The 19,105-nt window shown below is 33.2% G+C and overlaps 2 protein-coding genes across 3 annotated transcripts; both read right to left on the bottom strand.

The window, feature by feature from the left end:
- Nucleotides 1-1,981: 1,981 nt before the first annotated feature.
- LOC118044037 (transcription factor UNE12) lies at nucleotides 1,982-6,674 on the bottom strand. Of its 2 annotated transcripts, none has more exons than XM_035052183.2 (7): nucleotides 5,877-6,674; nucleotides 5,211-5,321; nucleotides 3,903-4,019; nucleotides 3,652-3,717; nucleotides 3,324-3,389; nucleotides 2,788-2,865; nucleotides 1,982-2,696 (listed from the first exon to the last, which is right to left on the bottom strand). In XM_035052183.2, exons 1-7 carry the CDS (start codon nucleotides 6,204-6,206, stop codon nucleotides 2,460-2,462), a joined length of 1,005 nt encoding a protein of 334 aa, XP_034908074.1. In that variant the 5' UTR covers nucleotides 6,207-6,674; the 3' UTR covers nucleotides 1,982-2,459. The 2 variants fall into 2 exon arrangements, with proteins under 2 accessions (XP_034908074.1, XP_034908075.1); XM_035052184.2 differs by having other exon boundaries at nucleotides 1,982-2,690; nucleotides 5,877-6,671.
- Nucleotides 6,675-12,212: 5,538 nt separating this feature from the next.
- On the bottom strand, nucleotides 12,213-16,542 carry LOC118044038 (sec-independent protein translocase protein TATA, chloroplastic). Its single transcript, XM_035052185.2, has 2 exons — nucleotides 15,886-16,542; nucleotides 12,213-12,496 (listed from the first exon to the last, which is right to left on the bottom strand). Exons 1-2 carry the CDS (start codon nucleotides 16,198-16,200, stop codon nucleotides 12,362-12,364), a joined length of 450 nt encoding a protein of 149 aa, XP_034908076.1. The 5' UTR covers nucleotides 16,201-16,542; the 3' UTR covers nucleotides 12,213-12,361.
- Nucleotides 16,543-19,105: the final 2,563 nt, after the last annotated feature.

The raw sequence follows: 19,105 nt of genomic DNA, 5'->3' as shown, positions 1-19,105 counted from the left end.
CTCTATTCTCCATGGTGGTCTCCCTAATCTTTTTGGAGTAGCTCCACCTTCCACTAGCAGCATATATGTTAGACAGCAACGTGCATCCTCCTCCTTCCTCAGGGTCTAAATTTAGCGGTTCCCTGGAAGCTATCTCCGCCGTTTCCACATCTTGGCAAGCATTTATTAATGATATCTTTTTCCTCAGACAACCTCCCTGGTCGTGCTAAAACATCTACCAAACATCCATGGTGCTCGACCACTGGTTCAATGCCATGGTCTTTCACAGAACTGAAAATTTTAATCCCTTGATCTCAAGTCCACTATGGCTACAAGCTGAAAGAACAGAAACAAAAGTCACGTTGTCTGGACTTGCATCTTCCTGCATCTCATAGAACAGTTGCAATGCCTTGCTTCCATAACCATGGAAAGCAAATCCTGTTATCATTGTTGTCCATACAGTGACATCCTTTTTATTAACTTCCTTGAAAACCAAAAAAAGCCCTTTCAATACTCCACGGTTGCGATACATGTCCAATCAATGCTGAACCCAAGAAAGAGTCTAATTACTCACCCGTGTGCCCGCCTCCCTTGATCCGGAGCTCCAGTTTCTGCTGCGGCAGAGACTAATCTAATCTTGGAGACAGCGTCGGGTATAACATTCTCCATCACCAAGTCTATGATTAAATCCTTTACCATTGAAAAACCACCCCTACAGGCATATCCCGTAATCAAAGAGTTCCAAGAAACAATATCCCCACAAAGCATTTGATCAAAAAACATCCACGCCTGCTCCAACTCCCCCACCTCAGCACACCCTGATATTAATAATAATATTAAAAATTATTACTATTATTTTTATTAATAATGATATTAATTTTTTAAAATTAAATTTATATCTAATATATATAATTTATATTCATTTTTTTTCATATTTATACTTTATAGAAATTTAAACAAAACAGGGGATTAGCCACTTGATAACATTGACCTAACTTTATATTTAAAATATTTTAAATTTTAAAATTATATTTTGTTTGGCATTGTGTTTGTATTGGATAATTTATAATTAATTTATCTTGAATTTAAATTATGTTTATTGAATATATATATATATATATATATATATATATATATATATATATATATAGTATAATTTTAAAACGACATGTCGAAACACTTCAAAACTGAAACATTTAATTTTAATTAAAAAAACCAAAATATTTATCAAAATAAAATTGACAACCTTGAGTTGGACAGCCTTGAAGTAATCTTAATCTAACCTAAACCTTACTACATCTAATACAACCAAACCGTTTGGTATATTAATAATTATATATATATATATATATATATTATTTTAATTTATTTCCAAATAAAAAACAAACACCTTCCTTCCTTGCCGCACAGTTAAGCCCAAAACTGAGAGTTGTCTGACAATTTCTTCCCACTTCTTAACGCAGGAAAACATATCCAACAGGATTTACTATGTCTTTGCTTTTCTTTGATTGCTTTGGCTCTTAGCCTAAAGCATATAATTAGCTTAGTGCTATTTGTTTTCCATACTTTCCAAGGTCTTAAGCAACACTGATGCAACATCCAGAACATGGGCAAGCCAGAGGTGACGATACCTTAGAGATCAAAAGATCAAGGGCAGTCAGGAACGTCTGAATAACTGGCTGATCTGAACCATTTACTGTGGAACCCAGTTTTCAGGGAGAGCTTGCATCTGGTGAGTGGTGCAAGCTCCAAGCTTTATGAGTTGGCCCATAAAATTCCCTCATTGGAAAAAGAAAGAAGGGAAAAAACTATATGAGATCATGTCTCTCTCCAACAACTCTTCCTTCAATATTCATTGAAGCAAGAATTTGCAAAAGGGCCACCATTTTTTATTTTAATTTTAAGAGAGGATGGAAAGGGGGCTCTATTTACTTTTTCAGAAGAAAACAAAATCACCCTATAAACAACCTAAGGCAGGCAATTATTTTTGCCAAAAAGAAGCTTCTTGCAGAACTTTAGAAGGCAACCTACTATTATCTATTTCAACTTGCATACAAATTTCTCCAAACACATAATAAAACACATAATACACATGCCCATCAATCTCTTTTGAAAGGCCCTACATCCCACTATGCAAAGAGAAAGAAAAGAGAGTTCTTACCACTAATATTTTGGTCATTTTCCACTAACCCCGGCCCACCATAGATAATACTAGCACATTAATGGAGGTTTTGAAAGTTTCTGCCTTGACTTAACCATGGCTATAACATCAAGTGCCCGTGAGGTTGACGAAACAGGAAAAAAGAAGTACAATTTCTCTGAATTCATTATTTCGTTCTTTCTTTCAGTAAGGTCGACTAGTGGAAGTTGACACTTGAACTGACTGTCGATGTAAAAATGGGACAAGAACAAGATTTGGGACCCAGATGCCTGCTGGAATGATCGACGAGCACACGAAGTATGCACTTTCTTGCTTAGGTTTATGAAGGGGTGTTCGATTCGGTGTTGATGAGCGCTGATGCGTTAGGTGGGCGTGCTCGGAAGATTGCTGAAGCAAGCGATATGGGCATGATGCAGAGTGCCTTGGACTGAAGCAATTGCATGGCAGCTCCAACGTCTTCTTCCATTAACTTAGCTACTTCTTGTTCAGTGTCATCATTTGACCAATTTTCCCAAGATTGCTGATTGGCTCCTCCTTCATTGCCCTCTCCCTTAATCTCATCAAAACCATAAATTAATAGATATGATGAAAAGAAAAAAAAGTTCAAGAAAAGAAGTGTCAATTAACGTTTCTTCTAACTCTACTACCTGAACTAATGACAATGGTACATCGGCTACAAGCTGAGCCACAGCGCCTGCTGCACCTAGTCTGCTCATGCTCAGAACCTGATTGAGCATGCAAATGAAATCAAAGTATTATTATGGAGGTCAAGAAAAATAGTGCAAAAAAAATGAGGACAGAAATGCCAGGAGTACAGTTCATGTCCCTTTCTGGTTCATGTATTCAATGATGATTTAATTGCAAGCGTGCAGATGCCGACGAAAGACAGATCCACTTCAGGCTCGACATCTTAACTAATTCATTTAAACAAATATTTAAAAGTCTTCAACTATGTCTAGGATAGTCAAAAGGTTATGGCCCCACCATGATATGAAGAACTCCTCATGACAAAATTTATAGACTTATTGGAATCAGACTCGCCTTCTGGATAGCAAGGTGAGAGCCTGTTAATGCTTTAATAATGCATACCAGAAAGATAATTTTGAATAATAAAGGAATACAATCAATCTCCTCTAGATCATAAATCTGCTTGGATAGCAAAGGCGCCTTCCGATTCTAATACCTTGATTTGGAGTCTTAGAAACTTCACATAGTCCACAATTTCATCAAGCATGGCTGCCCTGTCTGTCTGCATGGAATTTGGAATATGTTAGCATATAATAAAATTAGGAACTACAAAAAGATCGGCTAAGGTGAAATTAATCTTGTGGTTTCGGAAAGAAACCGACTCCTTGATGTTGTCGACATTGCAAATTCGAACTATTAATTTCATGAGTTAAGAATAAAAGGATTCAACAATAGATAGGTTGCAGATTCAATAATTGGACATTTATGGAGAGGAACAGGAAGAACTCCAGTTGACTGTGTAAATGCACCGGGTATATGCAAACCTTGTTGCAAGTGGGAACCAATTCTTGCAACGCCTTCACCCTCTCCGTGATTCTTACTCTTCGCAGCTGCATCCAGAAAACATATGATCAAAAACTGGCAGCTATAGAAATGTTGAAAAAAAATAAAGCATAACGAATTAATTACTTGTTCTGCAACTTAAATATGGAGAGATTTTCCAAGAAACCACACGAATATTCATATACAGATTCCATAAACAGAAATATCGAGCAAATAGAGATCAAGTTTATACCCTCTCAGCAATACTGTGTGGATCCGTGGCTTGCCCCCGTCTTGCACGCACCCGTGGCCGGATGCCAGGCGGTTGTGGTACAGCTGAAACTGCTCCTGGATTTGGATGGCTATTAATCTGTGCAAAAATTTTAAACAACAGATGGTAAATGTTTAGATGCAATGCAATGATGGGGGTTTAAGAAGGAAAAAATTATCCATCAAGTAAAACATGTAGTACTCCTTAAAGGGAAGGCAGGCAAAACGATAAATCTGTCAGCATTGACTGCCTTTGCAAGTGATATATGCAGCTACTAATTCACAATGTGATATTTCTCTCTGTGGTTTGATCATTTTTAATGCATGCCTAATTACTAGAACCTCAAGGCCTCTCAAACTATTCTTTTCCCAGGTCTAGGGATTTCAGCTAGAATCAGTACAGATAAGAAAAGACCAAGCTACACAAATTAAATTATAAAGTTCAACCAAGTTACTGCTAACAACAAACTGTAACCCCAGAAGGAAAAAACTGAAAAAGTTTGAGCTTTACTGTTGATGCGATGCAATGAGTCTGAGCATCAAATTGAGTTCAAAAATCATTTTAATTAGCTGCACAGTCGTCACGGTTGCACAACAGTTTTCAAGACATGTTCTTGCACAAATTAATTAAACCGATTCAACTAAGGCTGACAATGGAAAGTTGCGTCGAGTAAGAAATTCAACGAATTTTTAATTTTGACCCCAGAAAACCATGCCAAGCATGAAAATTTGAGAAATAATGAACATTTGACCAGGATCAATTCCTAAGAGGGAGTCCTCTTCTTTTTATTGATGAGACACAACAGGAAAAGAGAAACGCATTCACAAGTTACCTAAGGAGTACTGCAATTATACAAGCGCATGCTGACAATCATCTTTCCACTGAATATTGACAAAGACTACCGCTAGAAATGATGAAAAAACAACTAGCTAGGTACTATTGTATTTGTACCAATAAGCATTTAGTGCTGTGATACTTTCTCCTAAAAGCACAAGATTCTGAACACTAGAAGAAAAAAAATCACATCCTAATGATATTGTCCAACAATTAAATGAAGCGCCATCCAGTCTTGAATATAATTTTTGAGTAACCAAGAATTTAACAACCAAAAACAATTATTATCCCAATAAAAAAGGGCAGTACTTCTCAGTCTCAAATTTAAATAGAAAGGAGAAAATGAAGAAGGGAGTTCTATCTGAGATGTCCAGATTTTACATGGTTGGATAACAAAAGCTGTCCAGATGTAGGTGAATAGCAAGGTGTTTTAGTCCAAACACTCATGTTTCTTACCTGGTGAATTTGAGGTGGTCCAGGAGGAGGTGGTGTAGGCCGGATCGATGAATGAATCTGCAGATGTCCAAATGTTGGAAACAAGCTTGTCATGTGCACCGAATCTCTCCCCTGCCACCACGATTACATAGTTACAAATCAACCCTTTGGACCAAATTTACCATTAGCAAAATCAGTCTCTTAGTCTCTGGTTTCCATTTTTCAAATTTTGATGGTTGGCAATATTATTAAGTTTTTTTTATCTAATGAGAGAGGAGAAACACAGTAAACTATATATATCAGTGTTTCTCCAAACTAACTTAGCAAGAAATCAAAATGTTTCCTGAATCGGAAAACAAAATAACCTGTTAGTATCATCATGTCATGCACTCAAAGAAATCCAAAACTGACACACCCCATATATATATATGCGCGCGCGCGCGCCAAACAGTTATCTTTATTCTTACCAAAACAAAATCCAGAAAAATGAAAAGACAAATGCAAAAAAACAGATAACAAAACCAACTCAAAAGCACAAACAAACAAGCAGACAAGTCCAGTTAGAAAACCACCAAGATGGATACAGAAAAAAAAGAGAGTAAATAATAAGTTAGCATTAATAAGAGGATTTAGACAAAAAAACAGAATAACAGCAGCAATTAGAGAGGAAAAAAGGACAGAGCTTACCAAGATTCGAGCAGATTTTATAGAAGGAGAAGTGTTATTGATATTATTGCTGTTGTTGGTATCTAAGGAACTACCACTATCATCTTGTTGTTGCCTTAAAAACCCATGATGCTCTAAGTTCAGCCCTAAAGGCATCATTCCCATGTTATTATTAGCATTACTCCTCAGTAATCCAACATTACCAGCACAAGACCCTAACTGCAGCCCCATCATGGGCAGGCTAGTGGACCCCATAACCTCCCCACCACCACCATAACCAGGTGGCTGCACTGCCAAGATCTGCTCGAGGAAATCATCTCCCAACCCTTCAGGTGGAGGATTTCCTGCCATGCATGCAAATATATGACACGAAATACTACAACTATCAATACATATATATGTGCAAGAAGACTTTGTTTAGCCTGGTATGTATAAGCAGTACTACTAATAAAACTTAGCAAAAAGACTTATATCTGTACTTTGTTTTGTGTTGGTTCTTCGAGAAAGAGAGAGAAACTGCATAGAGTTCGAGACGATGAAAGGGAATATATGGGGGATGTTTATGGGAAACCCGAGAAAAAGAGTGCTGTGTTGGTGAATTGGGTGGCAGATCCGGAGCCCAATAACCCGGAAAGTGAGCTGTGGATTCCAAGATGGGATTAATGGGTATGGCTGCTACTATTATCTTGACGTATTTCGTTCAGTGAAAGAGATGGAGAGGAGAAATTAAGAAGAATATCATATTCAGTGTTTTCTTGAGCTGGTTTCCGTTTGCTTATGGGGTCTGACTTGTGGTTAGTGCCGTGCGTGACCTGCCCTGCCCTTAACTATTGCTGGTCACTGCCTGCTGGCTCTACGTGCTCGGAAAGGCTGTGATTATTATATTTTCATTGCTCTTTACGAAATTTGATTAAAAAATATGATTGATGTGCATATGAGAACAAAATAGGTTGAAAATTTATTTGGATTTAATTTTTAAATGTCAGTATGCTTTTTAATATAAAATATTAATATAATTTTAATAAATTATAGATGAATGTGAACTTAATATAAACAAACCTTGATTGACATTAAAAAATCAAAACTTTATTGGCATTTATAAAATGAAAAGTTAAAAAGTTAGGTTTGAATAAAAAAGAGAAATTATATGCAAAATGAGTTTTAAGCTTAAACTCACAAATGTAAAGGTTAGGTCAGGCACGAGTTTATAGTAAAATAATATTTTGGGTTACAGAAAATTATTTGTTATTAGCTAAAATTTGAATTTGATTTGTTCCGCGAAGAATTATTTCTTCAGCTCGTGAATGTTAATAGTCTATTCCAAAAGTATTTTATACAAATCTAAATAGTTTTTATAGCTCAAGAAATTTATATTTGTGGCTGCTATATTTATATTTAATTATTGATTTATGATAGTTAATCAAGTATTACTAATGATGGAAATTTACTCTGAATTAGTTCTCTAACCTTTAAGCTTTCAAAATTTACTATAAAAAAAAGGTGAATGAAGAGTTTGTGACAATGTTTTTCAAATTTTTATATATTCTTTCTCATCTTATTTTTAGTGTTTTTCTTCTTCTTTTTTATACTTTGATTTTCCTTTCAAATATAGAGTTGAAGTTCATTTTTTTAAGAAATATTTGAATTATATAATATTTGGTTCAGATATCTTGTTTAGAAGTGCATATAAACTAAGAAAATGTTGTTGGAATCTTGAAAAACTTATTGTAAACATTCATTGCACCAAGAGATAAGCAATAAAGTCTTGATTTATCCTTAAAAACAATGAAACTTCATCAATTTTAAAATGTTTTAACAAGTAAATTTTTATTTTATTTTGTTTAATCCTTTTTCTTTAGCATGCATGTTATAATAGTTTTTTTGATCTCTTAAGTTTCTTTGAATGCACATTCAGTATGCTTGTTGAAACTTTTATATATTTTAGTATTTGATATCATGATCGATTGACATGATATATATATATGTTCACAAGTTCATTGCATGCTTATAGTTGCAACATGCATAAACTCTAAGACTTTCCTTGAAATATTCTTATGTTTAGTAAGCTTTTCTCTTTTTTTTTGTTAAACTAAATAATCTTGCTTAATTTGTTATTTACACTCTCTAATGAGACAATTAATCAATCAATCTAATCTACCACAATTTCATCTCCCAATTGATTCATCAGTTTCTATACTTGCATGCATGCTATTTATAAAGTTCTCAAGTTCCTTAAAAATGGTTTTGGAGTTTTCCAACCCTAAAGATGTGTTGTGCATTCCAACGTCTCTCAGAGAGAAAGAAATTATTTGTTTGCATCTTTTCAAAACATTACTGCAGCAAAAGATTTCTTGATATTATGTTGATGCTTCTTGTTGCAGGTATATTTATTAAATTTGATGTAGCTGAATGATATGGAAAATCCGTAAATAAAAATCTAATTTTAAATTGTGTTTGAATTTGAATTAGAAAAAATATTGATGTTATTAAACTTAACAAATTAACTCAATCAAACTCGATTCAAACCTAGTTGGATCAACAATAAAAAAATATTTAAAAAAAGGAACAAAATGATGTTTTTTTGTTAAATAAATGATTGAAACGTTAGTTGATCTAGTGAACTAGCCCAACAATCCGAGCCTTGGTTCAAATGAAACCTTAAACTAGCTCCGGAAACTATGGTTGTGAGTGCTCATATACAAAAGGAGATTTGCATATGATTAAAGCTGGAATCATAAAAAGGATGGAGTTCATTATAAACCGGGTATGTATCATATTAAAACTTATAAAATATGAAAGAAAAAAACGAAGATATCATTAAATTCCTTGTGCTGTAAAGGAAGATGATAGACAAACGACTGGACAATCAATGACTAGATGATCATAATGTAATGTCCTCTTGTATGTGATGTTAGCATGATTCGTTTGAAGTTGAAGCTTTTTTAACCAAAAACAACAAGTAAAGTTGCTTTAAAGTGCCTGTCTACTACCTCCAAAAAGTTGGATCGATCCTTTTACCAGGTATTATGGAGCCGCATGACGCAAGCCTCTTCCCCTGCCACTGTGGTTTGAGTTAATCTAGCATATATATAAATCTACTAACACCCAAGTTTATGTTAGGTTAGGAAAAACAAAATCAAAAGCTGCTCGATCTGTGATATTTCTAAAAAATAATGTAATGGAGTTACCACATGTAATAACCCTATCCTATCCTATCCTATCATATCCACCAACCCAAGCAGCAGCGACAACAATGGTGGTGTGTGACAAATTTGATATCTTCATTTCTTTAATCATGGCACCATGATGATACTAGACAAAACTTTCAGTCTCACCAACTTTTTCCATCAGACTTTCCTGATTCTTTTTAGGGTTTAAGTGTTTTAATAGACCTGTCATTCCTAATGGACATGATCATCTTTTATCCTCTAGAAAACCAAGTCTTTCGGTCACCGGGGTGGTTGGCTTATCAGCAAATCTTGACATGATTAGGGTTTTATTGGTTCAGATGAAGAATGTTTTAATTACATCTTCTCATTTTCTGGTGGGCTTATGATTGGAATGCCAACTATTGCTTTAAAAATTTATTTCGTGGAACAAAAATCCTTGTGAATGGATCGATCGCCAAGAAAGAAAGCAACAACATGTTTTAATTTGTGCTACTTGGTTTAACCGTGTTTAGCTATGGTCACATAAAATTTTTTTCCTTGTAATTCTTTGGAAAGAAGCAAAGCTCGGGGAGTGGACCCGTAATTGTTTTTATTTGGAAATGGGGTGGATTACACAATTTTTTTAGGGGGGGGAAAATCACATTAAATCTTATATTTGAATGTTTACAAGTGAAATAAAGGTATTAGAAGTTATTTTTTAGAGTGAATATGCTTGGATTTTTTTCCTTAAGAATTCCACACTTGTTTTTGACAAGGGAATGGCTACTTATATGCTTAAAATATAAACTAGTTGTTAAACACAATTTTATACTTATTGAAGAATCAGTTATATTGTTTTTAGAATCAATCAGATCCTTTTAAAATTGATCAGACCATTTCTTAGAATCGGTCAAATCCTTTTAAAATCAGTTAGATCATTTCAAAGAATCCTGGGATTTTCTAGAAAAATTCTAGAAATAGACTAACTATTTTGTGAAATGGTTAAATTGTTTTAAGAAATGGTCTGACCGTTTTGACTATTGTTCAAACTCGTGTTGTTTTTGTATTTTGATTTTTCTTGGTTTTCTTTAGTTTTTTTGGGTTTATTTAAATTTGATGGATATTATAAGGTGTCTTAACCAAGTTAAGTAAAATCTTATTGCAATATCTTGACCGGCAAAGTTGGTAATCATTATTCTTACAAACTATTTATCTTTTACCTTCACGAACCATTTTCTTACTTGTTTAATGATTCTTAAATGTTATAAACATATTTAAATCATCACAAGAGTGTGAAACACATGATTTATATATTCATATTGTGTCTTAATCAATTAAAACAAGATTCATATATTTGCATAGACTTATTAAATCATTTTGTCATTATAGTGTGGCATTTATATATGCATGAATTCATCAAAATTATATCAAATCAAAGTTTTATTATTGACATATAACATATTACTTAATTAATAACATCAATATTTAATGTTTATGTTATCATCAAAACATAATTAAATCATTATTGTAGCCATAAAGCTAACATTTCTCACTGGCTATCAAACCCGTGTTTCTTCGTGGCTTATATATATAGATGTTTTTTTCAACACAAAAAAAGAATATTCCAGCATTTTCTATGTGTTTTTCTGACATAAAAAATCTCAATTATAAATTGAAAAGTTTATGCATGCATTCAATTAAATAAATCAAGAATTATTTATGCAAGAGAAACAAAGTATGAAGCCTTATTCCTAACCAATTAAAGTTAACTAGTTAAATCTGTGACTCGTGTTATGGACTCAATTGAGATAAACAACTTTTTAATAATTTGTTTATTTAATTATATGATAAAGAAAATAGATTCTCACAAAAATCAACTAAATATCAGAGTGTTTGTTTGTGACTATGATAAATCTACAAATATCAAACCAAAATAAATTACGTTGCCCAATAAAATATTAAAAGATAGAATTAAAAAAATTAATTAATTAATTAATAAAGATCCAATTGTGAGTGATCAAATTGGAAAAAAAATCCAAAAATAAATTACTAAACAAAAAGTCAACTATGAAGGAGTAAATTGGTTAAAAAAAACCCAATCCAAAAATTTTTAAAAGAAAAAAAAGGCTTAGATGCATGAGTATAGGCCTTCAAAAAGCATTGCCCTGAGACAAACCATGGTTGCTAAACTTTTTCCCTTTTTATGGGGTAAACGACAAGTCAACACTTTATTTTAAAAAATAAAAATAAATTAGATGACACATCACCTGCTTTGTCTAGATTTTGATAACTAGAGGTCACTAAAAAGTCTGGCCAATGGTGTTCAACACCCAATAAATCTATTTTTAACCATTTTCTTATTCAAAAAATCCTAAAAACTTAAATAAACTTGTTTATTCCTTAAAATAATTCAAAAAAGGCCCAAAAAAATCAACATGAAACCCAAAAAATTTTCGAAGATTTACTTTTTCAGACAACTTGAAAATAAAAAACACCTTATTGAAACTTTTTTTTATCAAATGAAACTCTTAAACACCAAATTCGATCATTTTGGTGATTGAAAGCATTGTCAAATGATATTTTCTCTCTATCATTAGAATCAAGTGACTTTCTATCTCTAACCTCAAACCAAAAATTAGAAAAAAAAAAAAAAAAGAGTAAAATGAAGTTTTGCATCATAATGGAATTTTTTAAATATTTAGAGTCCGAAAAGTTATCATTTTAAAAGAGGATCAAAATGTACTTTTGTTTCAATTTTGATACAGCCACTTGTTTTTACACTTCTATCCCCTTTATTTCAATTTTGTCCCTCATTAAAAATTTCTTATAAATTAGCCATGAATTTTAGCATAGAAGGATGTAATTGAAAATAAATAAAGATTAATGACCAAATTAAGAAAAAACAACTATGGATACAGTGGATTACTACCATTAAAAACCCATGTTTTTTAGAGCTCCTTATAATTATAATTATAAATAAATTATAATAGGCTTCAGCTTTGAGTGCCAAGTCCGGCTCGAAATCAGTGATAATGAAGGGAAATCGGTGATAATGAAGGGAAAGGAGAAGGAAAAGCTCTAGTTTTTGGCAATTTTAATGTGAATAAATTTGTGTCACGGGCATAGAATACATCCTTCATCACTGCACTCTGATAGGCCAGCGTGCCAGCTGACCTAGCTTGTGTTCTTTATCAGGCATCATGAAAAATAGAAGACAAAAACATGATGGTTTTACTATTTGCCAGATCAAGGTTTCTCACTCAGCTACATCGCAAATCAATATGAATAATCTGATCTAAAGAAGAGGACACGACAGCTTAGGGCTAGAGAAAACGTAGCAACTACATGTCTACAAACTCATACACTCTCCTTAGAGCTAGAGACTTCGACGTCTTGTTTCTTCTCTTCAATGATTGCTTTAGGTTGCTCTCCAGGGGTCTCTGATTCAGATTCAGGTTCCTTTTTAAGCTCAGACTCAAACTCTTTTGCTGCCTGCAAATTTAAACGAATTGTATTAATTTACATGTCCTAAAAAGAGAATAAAGAAGATGTTGCAACATGAATAAATCATTGCCAGAAATTGTCGAAAACAACACCAGATAATTCTCAGGGTACAGACATTGGTTTAGAAGCAAGCTTTAAAAAAGAAAACACTAGAGATCAGATTATCTTTAGACTAAAGCAGCAGAATGATCCGGTTTACTGTTTACTTTTTCTTGAAGCCCTTACTAATGGCTCCTTGCTCATCTGTATTATTTTTATCTCTACCAGAAATTCAGCATAGGGTCCATAGAGATCCTTAAAAAATTGATCAGTTCATCACAGTTCTTTAAACTATTAAAGTGAGTCCATTATGCTATTTCTTTTTATGTTTTAATTTGATAAACAAATGAACCATTTTGGTTTTCCTAGAGCACCTGTTTTTTACAAGTGCACTGCTTGATTGATGATTTCAACACGTTGAACTTATTTTCCAGAATATCCTCCTATAACTTGCCATAGAATTAGATTATCCATCTGTGTACTATATATTGATTCAATATCAAGTGGGATTCTGCATGCCCACAAGTAATATGACCAGCCAATTCCAACACTAATAACACCACTCTAAAAACTTCATTACTTTTCTATGATGAACATGGCCTTTGCACTCAAGGAAAAAACACAAAGGGGCATTTGAGACTTGCATGCGTTTATAGTAAAACCAGAAAAGCATCCAAAGAAAAGTTTGAAGGAATTTTGAGCCCTCAAAATAGAATCAATGCAAACAAACATACAAAAGCATGAAACAGCTTCCTGAAAATAGAAACCACAAATTAACAGGGCCAGGTTCTTTGGTTTGAAAAGGTCATGTCACTAACATTGAAAAAACACCAGAGCAGGAATCATCAAAACATGATGCCATCCAAAAGCACACTGGTTTCGTCAAATGTCCTCAATGTCAATTGCTCAGAAAAATAGACCTCGATATTATCTATAAAATGCCCAAGTATAAAACACTGCCATGCATAGTTACAAGGAACTCTCTGGTTACAGAGAATTTTGATGAAGGGAATAGTAAGTTGATGCATGGTTTTTCTAGCAATAAATTTGAGTCAGCTTTGGGAAAAAAATAAACATCAAAGAACTCCCAAAAGAAGACCTGAGACAAACCTTTTTCTTTTGAGATGTCAAGGAGATTCAGACTCAGTCTACTCCCAACCCCAATATAGGCCCAGTTGGCATAAGGAAGGAAAAAAAAAAAAAAAAAAACCTTTCCCAATCAATACTAAAGAGTTACCACTGGTATAATTTACTCATCTAGGAAATAAAGAAACGAAAACGTACTTGCAAACAACAAGCATGGAAGTCATCATGGACCAATTCCACAAAGTCACTTCTTTAATCAAGTCCTAATTAAAGGCAAAATGTTCCTTGAAAGCACATAAAACAGGTACACGACATGTAAAATGGACAGATCTACTGTTGTTTCAAACTTTTGTGCAAACTAAAAGTAAATTGAATCTGAAATTGTCAGCATTTGTAAGGGTCCCAAAATAAGTTCCTTTATTTGTTATCAATTCCAGTCTTTAATTTGTACAGCACAAACTCAAAGCAGTAGCTTCTATTCTCTTTCTCTCTTTTTCAACCAAGCTGTAAATTCCATCTGTTTCCATCTTTCACTGACACCTGCTCCGTTAAAAAGATAAACTATAGGGATGCACGTGCATGAGTGCGTGCACACACACAGAGGAATGACAGGATTCTGTGTAGGCATAGCCAAACAGTTTAAGACAGAATTTTTTTTATTGCAATTGGAGCTCCATTTGCCCCAATCACATTTCAGAAGTGCTTGGTTATGAAAAGCAGCTGATGTGGCACACACCCAAATCAGTGTTTTTCCCAGATTTGACAAAGGCTAAAATTTAATGTTTTTTTGGCGTTGAGGAAAGAAAGCGCTATTGAGTCATCGACAACACATATTAACAAAGCATTGTTCTCACCCAACTTTATCTCCACAGGTGCCTTTTGTTTTCATTTCTTTTTTCACATCAAAATCCCAAAAAGCAATCGCCAAGGCAAACTGGCCACAACCTACCCAAAACAGATCGGGTAACATTAATTGATATTCACCATCAAATTATCTGGTTTGCAGCCTTGTCCATGCATGCCAGTTTGTTTGGGAAGATTTATTCACTTTAAAGTTGACCAGCACAAGAACCATTCTTTGCACAGAACTGGATACAGAGTTCTGAGGCCTAGAAAAGGTGAAGAATTTATGCAAAGTCAAGCTGGTGATCCATCAAATGGGTGATAGAGAGGAACTGTTTTATTTAAAGATATTATAACCAAAAACTGAGTTTAAGGATTCATTTCTATTACGTTCTGTTTATAAAAAGCAATTACAAGGAAAAACTTAGGAGGCATGGATTCAGAAATCAACGACATATCAGGCTTTAAAGCTTTTCCCTGCCAGCTTGGTTAACATATCAACATTACATAGTCCAAATCTCAATAATTAAGCCCTAAACCTTATCTTAGTTACTAAGTTCAAATTGTGACATAAAAAAAATTGGGGAAATGCAAGCATCCTGAGTATATAAATTCAGTGGAAGGTGTGATCACCTGATAAAATAACAGAAAAAGGTGGTGGAAAAGTGAGGAAGGGTGGTGGGGGCTTCAAACTCGAGTAAAAAGACTACCAATAAACCAAATTTCTATTACTCATGGATGTTAACAGCAAGGCAGAAATACTCCAAGCATTGTCACCGAAAAAGAGAGGGATTGCAAAATAGAAAATAGATAGTCACCTAACATGTCCATTGATCCGAGCAAGCACAATATGGTTATAGAAATACACATGAACCAGAGAAAAACGACTGCCATGCAAATAGCCCCCAATAAAACAACCCCAGAATGAGTAGAAGCTAAATTAATCGACCATTACGATCAGAAGATGTATGAACAAAATCAATTACTTCACAGGCTAATTTTCAATCATTATGACCAAGATCTACAATCCAGAAATCCCTGCTCAATCTTGTGCATCTATTTGGAATGGCAAGAGTAGATTTAACTGAAACCAAACCAACATAGCAGACATATGTTGCAAGAATCTACCTTGAACCACTTCTGTCCCCCATTTTTTTCTTTAAACACCCAAAACAAATCAACCACAATTGAAGCAAGTAACAATCTTTCATCCTCCTTTCTGTTCTTCTCCTCATATTCTATTCTGGGTCTAGCATGAAATCCACAAACTTAACTAATAGTTGTTTCAGTCAAATTAAATTTCCAATCATATTCACTACCCAGATACCTAAACAGCATAACAAACAATAAAGCTAAGAAATTTCTGTCATCTACTTGAATACCAAAGAGAGCCAGGAGGAACCACTAACCTGTTGGAAGCTTTTGACGGTCTTGCCAATACTTTTTCCCACTTCAGGCAATTTCTTGGGCCCAAAAACCAAAGCAGCCACTCCAGCAATAACAACCAGTTCAGGCACTCCTAGACCAAACAAAGCATTGCAAGTAAGACCCTTTTTAGCCCTCTGACTTCCACTTGTTGTTTTGCCAAGAACCAGAGAGTTACAAGACTTGGTTTTGTTGAAGAAAGCAGTGGTGTTAAAGAAGGTGGAGTTAGAGGAAGAGAAGGGAAGAGAACGTGGGGGTTTTGGAAGAGATAGAGTTACTGATGAGATCTCCATGTTCATGTCTATTTGCCTTTGACTTAGTGGGTTTTGAGGAGATTTTTGGTTTACTGGGTTTGAGGAGAAGGGGATGATAACACGATGATGATGATGTGGTGGTGGGGATTGAGTTTTTTTGGATTATTTTTTTTAACTTTTGTGGATTTTAGGGCTGCTAGATATTCTGGTTACTACAGTAGTATCTTTTAGATAATTGCAGTTTGTTTGTTTGTTAATGAATTGCTTGGAAAATAGAAGGAGTTCATCGTATTTTGGTTTTGTTTTCGGTAAACAAACACAGCCTCCAGATTTGAACCTTGTCTTGAAGATTGTGCTTAATTTTGAGTGTATGATTAAGGTCATTTGAATCACTTGATCCCTCACTTGATTATTTCATATTTGATGCTCCACTTTATAAAATCAAAAGGCCAGTTGTCGGTACTAGGAACAATACAATAGTAAAATTCAACGACAAATAATCAGGCTGTAAGGTCGAAGGACAAGTGTTGCCCTGGAAGTTCACGAACGCCTACAAAATAAGTCTCGTGTATACATTTGGAGTCCCTTAGAGATTTGGATTAGTTAAGTTGTATTGAATATATGATAAATGCAATGTCGTAAGAAAAACGAGGAATGTGTGGAATGAATTATTTTTTTACAAAATGAAACAAGGATGTGAGCAAGGGGGAAGAGAAGGGGACATGTATTCTGGTGTTTGGAAACCTTTGGGTGTTTTTGGTAATGTGTTTTTAAAATATTTTTGAAAAAATTTTAAAAAAAAATTTACTTTAAATTAATATGTTTTTGATATTTTTAAATTATTTTAATGTACTGATTTTAAAAATAATTTTAAAAAATAAAAAAATATTATTCATATATTTTTATGAATAAAAATTATTTTAAAAAATAATCACAACCACACTTCTAAATACACATTTTAACATGAATATTTTTTTGTTTGATATATATTTCTTTTTCACCGTGTCAATAAGGCACGAGGAAGATGATGGTTTTTTATCTCTTGTTTGGCGGTTTAGTTCAATTATTATTAGTTCAAGTTTTTTTAAGATATATTAAAAGCTTATTCAGTCATTTTAAGATATTATAAAATTAATTAAAGTACATTTATATGTCAGTATTATCATTTTCAGTCTGCAAGCACACGGTGTACCGGCTGGTTGCAAGATGGGTTTTGGGGGCCGGCAAAAAGGTATTTTAGAATACCTCTTTTCGAAGTATATATGGTTTCTTTCCTTCTCTGTGTGCCAGCCTCGAACCCATAACCTTTGGGATCGAGCGTGTTTAACTCAAACCAACAGGCTACAAGGAAGGCCGGCGTTGATTCTTGATTCTTCTTTTTAATCTCTTGATGCCGTCTGGAAAGAACAGTTCATTAGCTTGAGGCTTCAATGAATCCCACCTTGGCCGGCAAACCGTGCCGGCGTTCGAAATCAAGAACGATTCTTGTGTGAAAATAATGTATAATCCGTTTTCAGCTATTTGTTTTCTGATAGATAATTCTCAGTTCATTGTTGACTCAAACTTGTTCACTTAAATTACAAAGTCCAAAACCAAAACTTGCTGCAATCCTAATCTTAGCCCGAATTTTGGTCGGACTAGAAGTCATTTTTGTAGATGATGAGTTTGTATAATGATCTAAGTGGATTTACATTATTTTTTTTATTTAATGTGTTATTTATTTATGTATTTATAGACAAGTTGGAATCATGTTTTAAATTTTTTTTAAAATAATTTAAATTAAAAAAATTATATTATTGAATCGTTTTGAAGTATTGATATCAAAAATATTTTTAAAAAATAAAAAAATATATATTATTTTAATATATTTGTAATAAAAAACACTTTAAAAAATAATTGTTATTACACTTTTAAACACTAATCTTAACTTATTTGCTTATAATTTTTTTTAAAAAAAAAAAGTATAAGTGAATAATAAAAAAACTTATTTTGGAGTACCTCTTTTTCTGATTTTATTTTTGTTTATTTTTTAAAATATCATTTGATTATTCTTCACCAATCTTTGACTCCTTGACTTAAAAAAAAAAAAACTATAGCCTGTAATTTTGACAACTCAATTGAGGATATGGTGGCATAGTGATTGAAATTGTGGATACGAGTATATGTATGATACTTGGTTCACTCTATCAAAGCTTTCCTCGACAACTTTTATCCTTGGAGTGTTATTTTTCTTCTTCTCATTTCATTGTAATATCTAAAAAATACCTAAAATTTATTTGAAAGTCTAGGAAAGATTTAAAAAGAAAAGGTATTTTAGAATACCTCCATTTATCAACATAATTAAGTAATCAATGGCCTCCATCTTCATCTTCCTCATCTACCAGCCTTTGAACCCTCGATGCGTGGTATGTGCATGGCACAAGCCAACAAGCTACGAGGGCGGCTGGTGACGGGATTCACATTTCAAATTATATAAACAAGATAAAAGAAAAACAGTTGTTTTTAATAAATCATATTTTGTTCCAACAAAACATTTCCATATTGATACTCTACTTGCTTTAATCAAGAACAATGAATTGCTTACTATCCTGTGAAAAAATAACTATAGAAATAAATTTATAATCTTGGTAATCAGAGTTAAGTCAATCCGGGTTAAATGAGGATCAAAATTAAATGGTGATTACTATCTTGTGATTTTTTTATTATTAAATGATGAAATTAAAAATAAAAAAATTAATAATTCAAAAAAAATAAAACAATCAAAAGAATGAGGATCGAAATCAAAATAAAAAATAAAAATAATTTTTTGATTGAAGGGTGTAATTGAAAAGAAAAGTCAATTCGATAAAAGAAATAAAAAAAATAATGAAATTGGATAAGGATCAAATTGGACAAAATAACATATCCCAAATTAAGATTGAAAGATAAAATTGAAAATAAATAGTTTTTT

The sequence above is a fragment of the Populus alba genome, chromosome 13 (genome assembly GCF_005239225.2).
Source record: "Populus alba chromosome 13, ASM523922v2, whole genome shotgun sequence".
NCBI classification, from domain to species: Eukaryota; Viridiplantae; Streptophyta; class Magnoliopsida; order Malpighiales; family Salicaceae; genus Populus; species Populus alba.
The sequence above is the reverse complement of the archived record's forward strand: the minus strand, read 5'-3'. Positions and strand labels throughout refer to the sequence as shown.